The 12634-nt window shown below is 48.9% G+C and overlaps 1 protein-coding gene across 1 annotated transcript in view; it reads left to right on the top strand.

Annotated features, from left to right (window-relative positions):
- The window catches only part of Mylk3 (myosin light chain kinase 3), a 46234-nt gene that overhangs the window by 18894 nt on the left and 14706 nt on the right, over nucleotides 1-12634 (top strand). Inside the window, exons 4-9 of the mRNA XM_038312859.1 lie at nucleotides 2447-2889; nucleotides 4635-4740; nucleotides 5213-5306; nucleotides 7028-7137; nucleotides 9049-9190; nucleotides 11450-11520. Of these exons, the coding sequence (XP_038168787.1) occupies nucleotides 2447-2889; nucleotides 4635-4740; nucleotides 5213-5306; nucleotides 7028-7137; nucleotides 9049-9190; nucleotides 11450-11520 (966 nt within the window). The remainder of the gene's footprint in view (nucleotides 1-2446; nucleotides 2890-4634; nucleotides 4741-5212; nucleotides 5307-7027; nucleotides 7138-9048; nucleotides 9191-11449; nucleotides 11521-12634) is intronic.

Below are 12634 nucleotides of genomic sequence, written 5' to 3' on the forward strand. Positions count from 1 at the left end.
GTTTTATTCTTCCAGTGTTCCCAGCGTGGGAAAGTGGTCATCCTATTATCTTACTGATGGTGACATTGGGACTGAGTACCACCATCCCACAAAACCACCAAATCCGTACTTAACTGCATGCCTGCTTCTTTGGGCCAGCATTTAAGTCCTAAACAATATGGTGAGGAGAAAAGGGTAGGGCAGGTAGAGGCATTCTAGAGGCTTTGGGGAGGTTTGTGTCAGAGGTCCTGGAGAGGAAGTGATGCCTGGGACGGGCATCACTCAGCAGAAATGGTGGAAGAGAGAACTGGCCGGCTGCATTCCGTCTGTATTCAGTGCCGGTGGTGCAGCACTGCTGTGTCTGCACAGTCTGTGAGGGCCCTGTCCTTCTAGACCTCTCTCAGATGCTCTATCTGATGGCCTCTACCATCAGAGAGATAGATACCACCTGCCCCACATCTACCACGGAGACCACAAGACCCAGCACCGGGAGATTATCCAGCCTCTTTTTGCTGTGGCGATCGGTTCTAGAAGGAAATGGGACCCCATCCCACCCCACCTCCCCCTGTCCCCGGGGCCTTGGCAGGCTGGAAAAAGGGATTCCCGGTAGATGTGCCTGGATCTGAATGTAGCAATCGCAGTAGGAGTGAACTTCCTGTGACATGTTAGGGATCCCCCAAAACCTCTCAGTGAGAAGCATGTCCCACCCCAGCCACAGCCCTGAGCTGAATTTCAGACACGCCAGATCCGAGGCAGGTCTCAGGAAGTGGGGAGGCCACCACCTGCCCTTCCTTCCCTAGAATGTGTCTTTTGAGGAAAGCATATCAGAAATTGAGTGCCAGTTCTGACCGGAAGGGGCTGCTTGTCTAGGTATCCTGAGACCATACCTGAACTTGGCAGCCCGGAGTTGTTGGCAGTGCCTGTGGTTGGTGTGCTATGCAGTAGGTAAGGGAGCGTTGGACACCAAACATGACATAGAGCTGCGTGACACCGAGGTCACCTCCTACCCCACTGGAAGAGAAGACCAGAGAGGGCTGAAGTGGCCAGTGGCCTTTTCCTCTGACTACCTGGATTCTCCCCCAGCAATTGGTTTGTCAAGCTTTTTGGACCCCTTGGTCTGAGACAGACTCAGGTGCTTAGCTTGGCTCCCACCTTGCTTCCCACTGTCATCACGGCCAGTTGTCTTGTCCCCACACTCTTGCCCCGTGCTTAACTGTAGACGGGCTGCCGGGTCTCTCGACTGCACCACTTGGGATCAGCGTCCATTTTTAAAGGCCTAAACCTCAGAGCAGCCTGGGCTTTCCACTGCTGGAAAAAAAGCCTTGTATTTTTCTTTATTCTTTTTATTATGATAAAGGACACATAACACAGAATGTACCATCTTAGTCTATGTGTGCATGTGCTTGTGTGTGTGTGTGTGTGTGTGTGTGTGTGTGTGTGTGTATCTGGGAATGGAACTAAGGGCCCTGTGTATGCTAGATGCGGGCCCATATTAACCATTTTTTATTTCTTCTTAAAAAATCTAAAAAAATCCATATTTGTGTTTCTTTTTGTAAACATTTTAAAACAAAGATGTATTTATCTATTTGTTTATATCTTCAGAGACACTTGAGCTTCAAACTTGGAGGCTAATTTTCCAAAAGAGAACAAATGAAGAACTAAAATGTTAATCTCTACTTAACTCCTAACTCATGATTTTATAACATACACTACAAACCCAAATTTTTATCTTCCATAGCACATTAAAAATTATTAGTGAGGGTGAAATCATGTAACTATATTTTAATTAAATAAAAATAAGACAATCAAGCCTAGTGTTGTACAAATGATGGCTAGAAAATATAGTTCAGTATTCTTGTTATCACAAATACTATAATATGAATGCTATTGAGGAAATTTTGTCATTTGTATTTGTAAATCTCCTAAGTATTTGTTTTATTTTTTTACTAGCACTTTTAAGATTTCAACAAACCACCATAAGGTATATATGCACAAGGCCTAGATCAGCCCATACAAGCTCCCTGATTGTCCCTTCAGTCTCTACGAGTCCCTAGGGACCCTGGTTAGATTCTGTGGGCCATGTTATTGTGGTGTCCTTGACCGCTCTGGCTTCTACAACCTTTCCTCCCCCTCTTCTGTGGGACTCCCTGAGCTTTGCTGTGGGTCTCTGCATCTCAACTACCTTTCTTCCATAGCCCAGGCCCATCTATCTAGGGAAAGTGCTGCCTATGGTAGGCTAGGCCCTCCTGCATCAATTAGCAATTAAGAAAATGCTTCACAGACATGGCCACAGGCTAGCTCAGTTGGTTCAATTCTTCCATTGGGTTTTCGTGTTTCCAGGTGACTCTAAGTTTGTGTCAAGTTGACAGCTGAAGCTAACTATGATACTCAGCAATGCTCTACTGCTGAGTTGCATCCCTGGAACGTCCTTGTTTTAAACCTCAGGGCCATATTTCTCTCTGCCCAGGATCTCTATCCATGTACCAGAGATGGCTACTCCTGGGAAGCTGCTTGAGACCCAGAGGGTCAGTCCTACGGCCTCTGCAGAAACTCCAGCAGTTACCCAGCCTGACGAGCAGGCCCCACATCCCGAAGGCCCTGGAACTGCGCTGGAAAACCAGATCCCCAAAGGAGCCAGTCCATTTCTACCACTGCTAAAGAGGAGTAGCAGCAATGGAGGAGCAAGTGCAGAGGAGGAGGTGGGGCCTGGGGCTGAGCCTCTCACAGGCCCAAGCTTGGCCACAAGGGACTGGGGAGATGAGACTGTTGGGACCACGGACCTGCTGCAAGAAACAGACCCTGGAGCAGGAAAGCCTGAGCCTGGGAAGAACCCTGCAGCCAAGGGCTCAGGGGGAACTGAGGTCGCAAGTAGGATGCCTACTGCTGCAGAGGCTGCCATCATGGTTCTGGGTAAGCGAGGCTGTGATCCAGCTCATCATGGCCTTGAGGTGATGACTGGGAGCCTTCCTTCACCTTCCATAGATTATGTGGTTCTGAGAAAGCCTAACTCTCTGGATAATAAAGTCCTGGTACTAGAGTCCAAGATACAGAAATGTGGAAGGATTAGACTTGGGTCTTTGATGGTTGGGAAATGCGAACCTCTGTGGCCCAACTGGGTGGACTTCTCAAAGCAGCTTCCCTACCTGAGGGTTCTACCACTGGCATCATTCTAAATGAGGACAGGCGAGCATGCAGAAGGTAGGAGGCTAGGGATGGCGTTCGGTTGCTAGAGTGTTTGCCTAGCAAAGAGCTGGAGCTGTGACTTTGATTCCCAACATTGTGGTAAACCAAATGTGGTGTTGCGCATCTCTAATCCAAGCGCATGGGAGATGGAGGCAGGATGATAAGTTCAAGGTCATCCATTGCTACATGATGAGTTTGAGGTCAACCTAGATTATATGCTCTCCCCTCAGAGATGGGGTGGAGAAGAAAAATGAAGAAAAGACACTGACTGATATGTGTAAGACACAGTGAGCCATTCCCAACGCCATTTGCAATAGCGAGGAAGTGTTGAGAATGACCCACTTGTCAATCCAGATGGGTAGCAGGCATCTCTGTGTTCTTCTACTACAAAAAACATCAGCACCAATGGTTCGGGAGTCTCCCTCCTGGTGGGAGAATTGTCTGGGGAGCACTCTCTGCACTCAGGAAGCATACAGGATCGTGGAGCACTCTCTAAACTCAGGGAGTACAGAGGATTGTGGAGCACTCTCTAAACTCAGGGAGCATGCAGGGAGCACGCAGGATCATGGAGCACTCTCTGCACTCAGGGAGCATGCAGGATTGTGGAGCACTCTCTGCACTCAGGGAGCATGCAGGATGCTCCCAGGACAAGAGTGAACAGATGATTTCCCAGCCATTTGTGCAGAAAACGCTTTGTTGCATCATAACTGTTGCATGTTTTCCTTTTCTTTAAAATATAATTTCACGTGATATTTCTAGGTATTCATATTAACCAATTAAAATGAAATCCTAGGGCCATTTTCATCTGGTAAAGGCATTTGTTGCCGAGCCCTGGGTTCAGTTCCTGGGACCCATATGGTGAAAACTGAACTAACTCCTGAAAATTATCCTCTGACCTCCACGTGTATATGATATGGTATGTACATGCACACACACACACACACACACACACACACACACACACACACACACACACAGAGTAATAAAATTAAAAAGAAAAACCCACAATCCTAAATGCCTGTCTTCTGAGTTTCCAAGTGCTGGCTGCCCTTTGCTTTCCTTCTAGATCTATTATCCCTCCTCACCAACCCATGCACTAGGAGAAGCTCACCGTGGCTCCCCCACGGGCTCTCCTGCCCTCTGCATCTAGTTGAGATCAGCGATCAGGGGGCCAAGGCTGAGCGGTGAGGATGGCGTGGTTGTTTTTCTAGCATTCTCCACTTTATGCTCCCCTGACTGTCTCCCATAGTTTCGTTGCCTTTGAACACAGCTGCCTCATGAAAATCTGCTCACTGATGCAGTGAGCTCGGCTCCCTCTCCTGACAAATGGAGTGACTCTAGAGTCGGGGCTCCCACATGCTGGGAGTGTAAGAAGGGCGGTGGTCTTGGCACCTGGTAATCCAGGTGACAGTGGGTTTAGGAGGGGAGACTATTTGTAGGAGACTCATGGGTGCTTTGTCATCTCTCTACAGACGATAGTGCAGCACCCCCAGCCCCCTTTGAACACCGGGTAGTGAATGTCAAGGACACCTCGGTCTCAGCAGGCTACACAGTGTCCCAACATGAAGTCTTGGGAGGGTAAGTAGAGCACCCGTCTGGGTGAGGGGCAGGGCTGGAACACAGAGGCTGACCACATAGAGAAAGAACAGGGGTCTTCCTGGGATGCAGGCGACTGCACGCATGAGGGAGGAGAGGTGTAGGAGGCCCTCAAAGCAAGATGTGGGAAATACTCCTGAGGTAGCAGGGGTGCCAGGAGTGGGTGTGGTCAGGAGGCTGGTAAGACGGGAGTGAGTAGGGTGTATTCCTACTCAGAATAGCCCGTGGCAAGGCCAGGAGGTTTCCACTTAGAGTGTAGAGCAGATCACATGACTGTGGGTGGTGAAGAAGTGATTTTCTAGACTCCGGGTTAGCCCAGGGGTGAGTGAGGACTAAGACAATAACCTGTGCAGTAGGACAGCCCACATGGTGTGTGTGAGGAGAGGAACGGCGGCCCTCGTGTGTTGGTGAGCTTTTCACGTTCTCATCTTACCGTGTCCCTCTGCCTCTGTAGGGGCCGGTTTGGCCAGGTGCACAGGTGTACAGAGAGGTCCACAGGCCTTGCACTCGCAGCCAAGATCATCAAAGTGAAGAGCATCAAAGACCGGGTAAGACACCTGCCCCGGGCCAGCCAAATCCTTCTAGCCGAGACCTAGGATCTTTCGTTTCCTAGCACCTGCTCCTGCCCCCTCCGTGCCAAGCAAGAACGTGGTGTATTCCTCCTTCTCTCCTGGACTCACACCGCTCACTGAGTCACCCACGTTCCTTACTTCAGACCCCATTTCTGTGGATGGCCTGGCATGGCTCTGCCAACACGCTTGTTGGACCTTGGGCACCAAGGGCTTTTCCTTCTGGGGCCTCTGGTCTGTGAGACAAGCGGGTGTCTGTGAGGCGAGCATGTGTCTGTGAGGCGAGCATGTGTCTGTGAGGCGAGCGGGTGTCTGTGAGGAGAGCGGGTGTCTGTGAGGAGAGCAGGTGTCTGTGAGGTGAGCATGTGTCTGTGAGGCGAGCGGGTGTCTGTGAGGCGAGCATGTGTCTGTGAGGCGAGCGGGTGTCTGTGAGGCGAGAATGTGTCTGTGAGGTGAGCATGTGTCTGTGAGGCGAGCGGGTGTCTGTGAGGCGAGCATGTGTCTGTGAGGTGAGCATGTGTCTGTGAGGCGAGCATGTGTCTGTGAGGCGAGCGGGTGTCTGTGAGGTGAGCGGCTGTCTGTGAGGCGAGCATGTGTTTGTGAGGTGAGCATGTGTCTGTGAGGTGATGACTGGGTGTCTGTGAGGCGAGCATGTGTCTGTGAGGCGAGCAGGTGTCTGTGAGGCGAGCATGTGTCTGTGAGGCGAGCGGGTGTCTGTGAGGAGAGCGGGTGTCTGTGAGGTGAGCGGGTGTCTGTGAGGCGAGCATGTGTCTGTGAGGTGAGCAGGTGTCTGTGAGGTGAGTGGGTGTCTGTGAGGCGAGCATGTGTCTGTGAGGTGAGCGGGTGTCTGTGAGGTGAGTGGGTGTCTGTGAGGCAAGCATGTGTCTGTGAGACGAGCTGGTGTCTGTGAGGTGAGTGGATGTCTGTGAGACGAGCTGGTGTCTGTGAGGTGAGCGGGTGTCTGTGAGGTGAGCGGGTGTCTGTGAGGTGAGCGGGTGTCTGTGAGGTGAGCATGTGTCTGTGAGGTGAGCGGGTGTCTGTGAGGTGAGCGGGTGTCTGTGAGGCGAGCGGGTGTCTGTGAGACGAGCTGGTGTCTGTGAGGCGAGCGGGTGTCTGTGAGGTCAGCGGGTGTCTGTGAGGTCAGCGGGTGTCTGTGAGGTGATGAGCAGGTGTCTGTGAGGCGAGCGGGTGTCTGTGAGGCGAGCATGTGTCTGTGAGGCGAGCATGTGTCTGTGAGGCGAGCAAGCGGGTGTCTGTGAGACAAGCGGGTGTCTGTGAGGAGAGCGGGTGTCTGTGAGGAGAGCGGGTGTCTGTGAGATGAAGGGGTGTCTGTGAGGTGAGCGGGTGTCTGTGAGGTGAGCGGGTGTCTGAGATGATGACTGGTGGGTGGAATCAAGGTTCTTTCTGTTATAGGAACACAGTTTTGGTGACGAGTCAAGGAGAGCTGGTGTGACAGCAGCGTAAGATGTGTGTACATGCATGTGTGTGTACGTGTGTATGAATGTGTGAGTGTATATATGTAGGAATGTGTGTATGTGTGTGCGTGAGTGAATGTATATATGCATGTGTGATTGTTTTGTGAGTGTGTGATTTATGTGAATGTGTGTGCATTTGGGCATGCCCACCTGCATACATCTTGGGAGATACTAGTGGTTTCCTGATCTATTTTCTTGAAAACCATTTTCCTCTGGTCCCACCAGGAGGACGTCAAGAATGAGATCAACATCATGAACCAGCTGAGCCATGTGAACTTGATCCAACTCTATGATGCTTTTGAGGGCAAGAACAGCTTCACCCTGATCATGGAGTAGTGAGTATCTCAGAAGTGGTGGCTTCCTTCAGGGCCTCGTGGCAGAGACTGAGAGCCTTCAGTCTAGGCAAGCTCCCCTCTGTGCTCTCACAGGCACCCCCAGAGGCATGCCAAATTCCCTGGTTCATTGCTTTGAACCCGAGAGTGAAAGTTGGGGGACAAAGTCCTTTTGTCTCAAACCAGTAGCCAGCACGTCAGGTCTAATCTGCAGACATTATGCCAGTTTGGCCTAAACAGCTTTCAGTGATTTTGTATGATAGATTAATGGTTGGAAATTGGAAAATGTAGACAGAAATTGGGAAATCTTTCTATCCAGCTTTCATGAAAATATAAAGAATATAGTTACATTGGAACCAAACTTATATCTGTAGAGGTGTACAGCAGCTCTCTCTGTATGGGTGTACTACAGCTCTCTCTATGTGGGTGTACTACAGCTCTCTGTGTGGATATACTACAGCTCTCTGTGTGGGTGTAGTGCAGCTCTCTCTCTGTGTGTGGGTGTAGTGCAGCTCTCTCTCTCTGTGTGGGTGTACTACAGCTCTCTCTGTGTGTGGGTGTACTACAGCTCTCTCTGTGTGTGGGTGTACTACAGCTCTCTCTGTGTGTGGGTGTACTACAGCTCTCTCTGTGTGTGGGTGTACTACAGCTCTCTCTGTGTGTGGGTGTACTACAGCTCTCTCTGTGTGTGGGTGTACTACAGCTCTCTCTGTGTGGGTATACTACAGCTCTCTCTGTGTGGGTGTACTGCAGCTCTCTCTGTGGGTGTACTACAGCTCTGTGTGTGTGTGGGGGGTGTACTACAGTTCTCTGTGTGTGGGGGGGTATACTATAGCTCTCTGTGTGTGGGTGTACTACAGCCCTCTCTCTGTGTCGGGGTGTACTGCAGCTCTGTTGTGTGGGGGTATAATGCAGCTCTCTCTGTAGAGGTGCACTATAGCTCACTGTGTGTAGAGGTGCACTATAGCTCACTGTGTGTAGGGGTGCACTATGGCTCACTGTGTGTAGGGGTGCACTATGGCTCACTGTGTGTAGGGGTGCACTATGGCTCACTGTGTGTAGGGGTGCACTATAGCTCACTGTGTAGGGGTGTAGTACAACTCACTCCATGTGTAGGACTGTACTATAGCTCACTGTGTGTAGGGGTGTAGTCAACTCACTCCATGTGTAGGGGTGTATTGAGGCTCACTCTGTGGAGTTGAGCCTTCTCTCTAGCCCAGAAACTAACTCTTGATATGGAAGCCATAGACAAGGGGTCATTTATCTTTGTGCTTATGTTTTTGTGTACCTTCTGACAGGGATAATAAGAATAAAACATTTTTCATAGCATATATGAATCAAAAGTGGGAAAAACAGTGGTCGAGATCTTGCTGGGCCTGTCTGAGACCCTGGGTTCAGTCACCAGCACTGGAAAAGATATTGGGGAAAACAGAGAAAACTTTTGTCTCACATGCAGTCTAATTTGCCTAGTTAGGGTTCTTTTTAAATTTTCATTTAATTAACTCCTTAATTTGTTTCTTGAGACAGCGTTTCATGTTGCGTACGTCTGAAATCATTGCGTAGCTGGGAAAGGTCCTGAACTCTTGACTGTTTATTCTCTGCCTCCCAGGGCCTGGGATCACAGCTGGGTGTCACCATGCCAGGCTTCACTTGGGCTTCTTGCCATGTGGGTGCTATCTGGCACTCCCAAGCAGCTGAATTTGCAGCCCTAATTTAGGAGGCAAACCTCCTGTGGGGAATATGCCAGAACAAAGGACCCAACCAAACCCCACGTAGCAGCATCAGAAGCCCTTTGTAAGCCACCTTGGGCCTTCCGTGGGCTGTAACTGACTTCTGCACACCTAGACTGGCTGCTCTCAGGCCCTCTGAGAGCTTCGCTCGGTCTGACACCTGCTTCTTACCTTTCTCCGGCAGTGTGGACGGAGGTGAACTCTTTGACCGGATCACAGATGAGAAGTACCACCTGACTGAACTGGATGTAGTCCTGTTCACAAAGCAGATCTGCGAGGGTGTGCATTACCTGCACCAGCACTATATCCTGCACCTGGACCTCAAGGTCAGTGCTGGGCCTTGGCAGGTGCCTTCTGAGCATCCATGCCCAGCTCACTGGGGTCTCTGGGGCTTCCCCTCCTGGCTCTGCCATTTACTAGTTCTGGTATCTGCAGCAGACCTGTTATTTTGTCTCTATTCCTGTATGTAGACAATTGTGCCTCTTTAAGTGTTGTTTGAGTATTAAATAACACAATAGCCTTTTTCTTTAGCAATGTCTTAAAATTATTTTTTTAGTCTGCAGAGATGACTCAGCAGTTAAAAGCACTTGCTGCCCTTTTCAAAGATCTGAGTCTAGTTCCCAGCATCTACACTGGGTATCTCACAACCGTCTATACCTCTAACTCCAGGGGGTTTGCTACCCTCCTCTGGCTTCCACAGGCACCCACAAACACATGGCATGCACTCATATAGACACACCCACATAAATAAAAATAAATATTTAAAATTCTTTTTTTAAATAACCTCAAGGGGTGGGCCTGAGAGAAGGCTTGGCAGCAATGCTGCCAAGCTTGATGACCTGAGTTTGACCCCTGTGTTTACACAGCTCAGATCCCAGTACCTGTGTAAGGAGCATCATGTGGGGTCCTGCCTCTGTGATCCCACCAGAGACAGAAGATTTTGGGGCCAGACAGTTAACCCAATAGGTGAGCTCCAGGTTCACTGAAACACCCTGTCTCAGAAATAAGGTGAAGCTGGGTGATGATGGTAATCCCAGCACTCGGGAGGCAGAGGTGGGTGGTTCTCTGTGAGTTCGAGGCCAGCCTGGTCTGCAGGAGCTAGTTTCAGGACGAGCTCCAAAGGTACAGGGAAACCCTGTCTTGAAAAACAAAAAATGAAAACAAAACAACAAAAAAAACTGGTGAAGATTGGGTAGGGGACACTCAGTGTTGACCTCTAGCCGTTACACATACAATGATGCACACCTACACACAGATAGGTACTACGTGCATGTATCACACATACATACATGCATTACACACACAGTTTTAAAGGGAGTATATACTTGTGGTAACAAATATGGGCAATATAAAAGTGTGTAAAATACATTTTTCCCAACTAGTTTTCATGAACAAAGGACTTCTTCGTGAGTGACTTAGCATCACACAGGAATACCTACAAAGGGGTCATAGGATGCATCCTGGTTTACATTTTGTGTGTGTGTGTGTGTGTGTGTGTAGTGTATAGTGTGTGCATCCATGCCTTCACAGGTGTACATATCCCATGATGCACATATGCCACAATGCATTGTGTAAAAGTCAGAGAGGAACTCACAGGAGTTGGTTCTGTCCTCCACCATGTAGTTTCCGGGTCAAAGCTGGTCATCAGACTGGGCGGCACGCAACTTGAACAGCTGGGCCATTTTAGTAGGCTTGTATCTTATTTCTAAACAGCAATTATAGACATCTTTTCTTATGGTTTTAAAGAGCCATCTGATATTGCATTGAATGAACGAATTACACTTTGTCTCTTAGGAGAATCTCTGGCTGTCATGTATGTTCAATCTCAGCATAGTTTCTGGCAGGTAGAGAGCACATATGGTCCTTTCTCAGATTTCTTAGGCTATTCCCACAAGGGGGTGCCTTTTGATCACCCCTTTCAGGAGGTGACTCCCTTTCAGATGAGAAGACGCAGGGTGCTTGTACCTGTTGGAGTGCATGCCACTGTTTTTGACCACCTTTCTTGAGTGACATCAGACTGTAAGGCAAGCACTCGGAAAGATATTGGGTAGGGCAGAGACCTGGCTTTGACTGTTACAAGAGCTAATTTCAAGGCTTTAGACCAGATGCTCTGCAGAATGAGCAGTTGGGGAAAACCTGGGACTCTTATCTGTACTTCTGGGTCAAGGACTGGCCTTTGGGGAAAGAGTCCTCAAAGCTTGGAACTCTGATCTGAGATTTGGGTCGAGGAGCAGTCCTTTTTTTGGGGGGGGGATTCCTATAGCTCTGTAGAAGAGAAACAGAGTTTCCTGAGGCAGTACCGGTGGTTGTGAGTTGTCCAACATGGGTGTGAGGTACTGAACTCAGATCCCCTGCAAGAACAGCACAAGCTCTTAACCACTAAGCCGTTTCTCCAGCCTCCTGTATTGTTAGCGCAGCTCATTTATTTTTATTGTCTGTCTAGCCCCATACGACTACCCTAAGCCATTTGATTCCCTTAGATTCTGGGGAAACGAGGCCTATGGACAAGTAAGTGTGGGAGCTGTAGGCTTTCTTAGCCAGGGGTAATAAGGATAAAATATCTTTCCCTTCCTTCTCTCTTCCAGCCAGAGAACATACTGTGTGTCAACCAGACAGGACATCAAATTAAGATCATCGACTTTGGGCTGGCTAGAAGGTAAGACTCCTAATCCGCTGACAAAATTCCTTCTTCAGTGGCACCTACAGCTCTCTGGAATGTACGTACCTGCCAGAGATCTAGCCATTTCTGAGTTTGGGGATGAATGCAAGAAAGTTCTCGCTTAGAGACTGGTGGCCTGTGGCTTGTCGTTAAGGCAGTGGGTTGTAGTACAGGCTCCATTTGTTCCAAAAGATCACGGGGTTAACTATACTTTGAACTGCCTGTCTGAACAGAGGAATAGAGTTGCAGGGGACTGCTGAACAGGGTTCAAGGCAACCTAAATTCCATCAGTTCTCCCTTCTGCCAGGGGCTGTGCTAGGTAATCCATCCACCACCATCCTTGCACTCTGAGAAATCTCTAGTTTGCATGTGAAAACACATATGTCACAGAATAGGGTGGTGCTCTGATAAGTGGATTTGGAGCCACTGAAGACTAGATTAGAATTTAGTACAGTGGGAGACTGGAGAGATGGCTCAGCGCTTAAGAGCACTGGTTGCTCTTCTAAAGGAATCGGGTTCAATTTCCAGCACCCGTATGGCAGGTCATAACCGTCTGTAGTTCCAGTTCCAGGGGATCTAGCATCCTCACACAGTCATACATACAGGCAAGCCCCCTGTGTACATAAAAATCAATCAATCAATCAATCAATCAATCAATCAATCAATCAATCAATCTTTGCCGGTGGTGGCGGCACACGTCTTTAATCCTAGCACTCAGGAGGCAGAGGCAGAAGGATCTATGTGAGTTTGAGTTCGAGGCCAGCCTGATCTACAGAGGGAGTTTCAGAACAGGCTCTGAAGCTATACAGAGAAACACTACCTCGAAAAACAAACAAACAAAAAATCTTAAAAAAAATCAAAAATATGAATTTAGTACAGTGGTGGCATAATGACGTTCTTGCTCATATGGAGATCACCCTCAGATCGTGAGGCCTAAATGGGTTCTTAAATGCTAGTGCAAACTCTATCAGGTCCTCAAGTTTCAGTGCATTAAGTGGATTGCATACAATTAAAATTTTTTGTTGCATTTATTCATGTGGGACAGGGATGCACGGTGCATGCTGCAGATGCTGTGTGGAGGTCAGAGGGCAGCCTCTAGGAGTTAGTTCTT

Source organism: Arvicola amphibius, chromosome 15, assembly GCF_903992535.2.
Source record: "Arvicola amphibius chromosome 15, mArvAmp1.2, whole genome shotgun sequence".
Classification (NCBI taxonomy): domain Eukaryota; kingdom Metazoa; phylum Chordata; class Mammalia; order Rodentia; family Cricetidae; genus Arvicola; species Arvicola amphibius.